We start from the raw sequence: 1,535 nt of genomic DNA, 5'->3' as shown, positions 1-1,535 counted from the left end.
GCAAGTCCATTAGCCTCACTCTGCTTCCTTTGCAATATGAGGAGATTAATCCTTACTTTACAAGTTGTTATGGGAATTACAGACAATAAATGAAGCCTTAAGTCACTGGTGCAGAATGAGACCTCAATGCCTGTGTGCTCAAGTGCTCTGCGTCTGCCCAGGGCACTAAGGGTCCAGCCTTCCTGTCCAGTGAGCCACCTTCCATTTCCACCCTTACAGAGACGCCAAAGGCCAGAGGTAAAACAGACCACTACAGATGCTTTATTGTTTTCTTTGTAAAACATGAAAACCCAGGCCCCAGGCTGAGAGTGATGCTGGGGGGGCAGAAAGAATGGAGTTGTCGGTGGGTCCTGGAATGGGGGCACCCAGATCTCCGCTCTTCCCACGGGCTCCATCTGGCTGGGCTTGACTTCTGGCAAAGGGCTGCTCTTCTTGCCTGCAGCCCACCAGAGGCCAGGCCTTGCAGGTGGGAGAAGCTCAGGCAGAAAGATGTGGCCCATGGCCATCCCTGAGTTGGTAGTAAGCAGTTCTTGGTTCGGCAAGGGCAAGGCTGGGTGGGAGCCAGGCCGAGGGGCCTCATGGTTCCCTCTCACAGCTCCAGCCAGGCCACCCGCTTCGCCACCCAACTACTTGCTCACCTGCCTGCCATGCTCCCCGCCTGATGCCAGCCCCTGGGAGAGAACATCTGAAGGCAAGAAGGAAGAAGGCCCCTGCCTAAGCTTCTTCCTTCCTTCCTGGTCAAATGGGAGGAGCAGCTGAGGCCATTACTTTAACTGAAGAACCACAGAGGGGCTGGGACAGGGCACCCAGTAAGGGTTATGAACACATCTCTGAAAACCATATCTGAGCTAAAAGCATCAGTCCATCTCCAGCCCAGCTCAGTGCAGGGTGAGAATTCAAAAGGCAGTACTGAGAGCCAACCTGGCTGGGGCTGGAGTCCTAGCGCAGCCTCTTCCCCGAGCCTCAGAGCCCGCTGCTGCCCGGGCAGAGAGGAGGCCAGGGCCCAGCCCAGCGAAGCCTATCTCCCAGACTGCAAGTGGTTGTGGAGCTGCTCTGCCTGAGTCTTCAGGTGCTGGAATTCCTCCTGAATGAAGTCGGTCAGGGCCTTGCGCATCTCCACCTGAGTGAAAGGACCAGGACTGGCCTGCACCCCTTGGGAAACATGGCCCAGATACCCTGGCAGGCAGAGGGGGATGGGAGGGGAGAGGCCCCCTGCCGGTAGCCAATGGCCCGGGTTGGGGGCTGAGGACAGCTACGGGAAACTGGGGAGGAAACTCACAGCTGACTTATTCTCTGCCCGGAGCCGCTCGAGCACAGGGAGGGCACTGAAGGGCTTCCCGATCAGCACGGTGATCTTCTGTGGGGAGGCCAGCCACTGAGAGTGAGCAGGGGGAATGCACACAGCCCTTGATGTGCTGCGTGCTCCCTCGGGGCCACTCTCCCTCATTTTTTTTTTTTTTTTTGAGACAGAGTCTCACTCTGTTGCCCAGGCTAGAGTGAGTGCCGTGGCGTCAGCCTAGCTCACAGCAACCTCA

General features: G+C 57.2%; 1 protein-coding gene across 2 annotated transcripts in view; it reads right to left on the bottom strand.

Moving 5' to 3' along the window:
- Positions 1-274: 274 nt before the first annotated feature.
- The window catches only part of TAZ (tafazzin), an 8,754-nt gene continuing 7,493 nt past the window's right edge, over positions 275-1,535 (bottom strand). The window contains exons 9-10 of one of the 2 annotated variants that reach the window (XM_012661966.1): positions 1,280-1,375; positions 275-1,120 (exon numbers count right to left, since the gene is read on the bottom strand). In XM_012661966.1, the coding sequence (XP_012517420.1) occupies positions 1,019-1,120; positions 1,280-1,375 (198 nt within the window). In that variant the 3' untranslated portion in view covers positions 275-1,018. The remainder of the gene's footprint in view (positions 1,121-1,279; positions 1,376-1,535) is intronic. The other variant, XM_012661967.1, reaches the window with a different exon arrangement.

This window comes from Propithecus coquereli, unplaced genomic scaffold (assembly GCF_000956105.1).
Source record: "Propithecus coquereli isolate 6110/MARCELLA unplaced genomic scaffold, Pcoq_1.0 Scaffold748, whole genome shotgun sequence".
Classification (NCBI taxonomy): domain Eukaryota; kingdom Metazoa; phylum Chordata; class Mammalia; order Primates; family Indriidae; genus Propithecus; species Propithecus coquereli.
The sequence above is the reverse complement of the archived record's forward strand: the minus strand, read 5'-3'. Positions and strand labels throughout refer to the sequence as shown.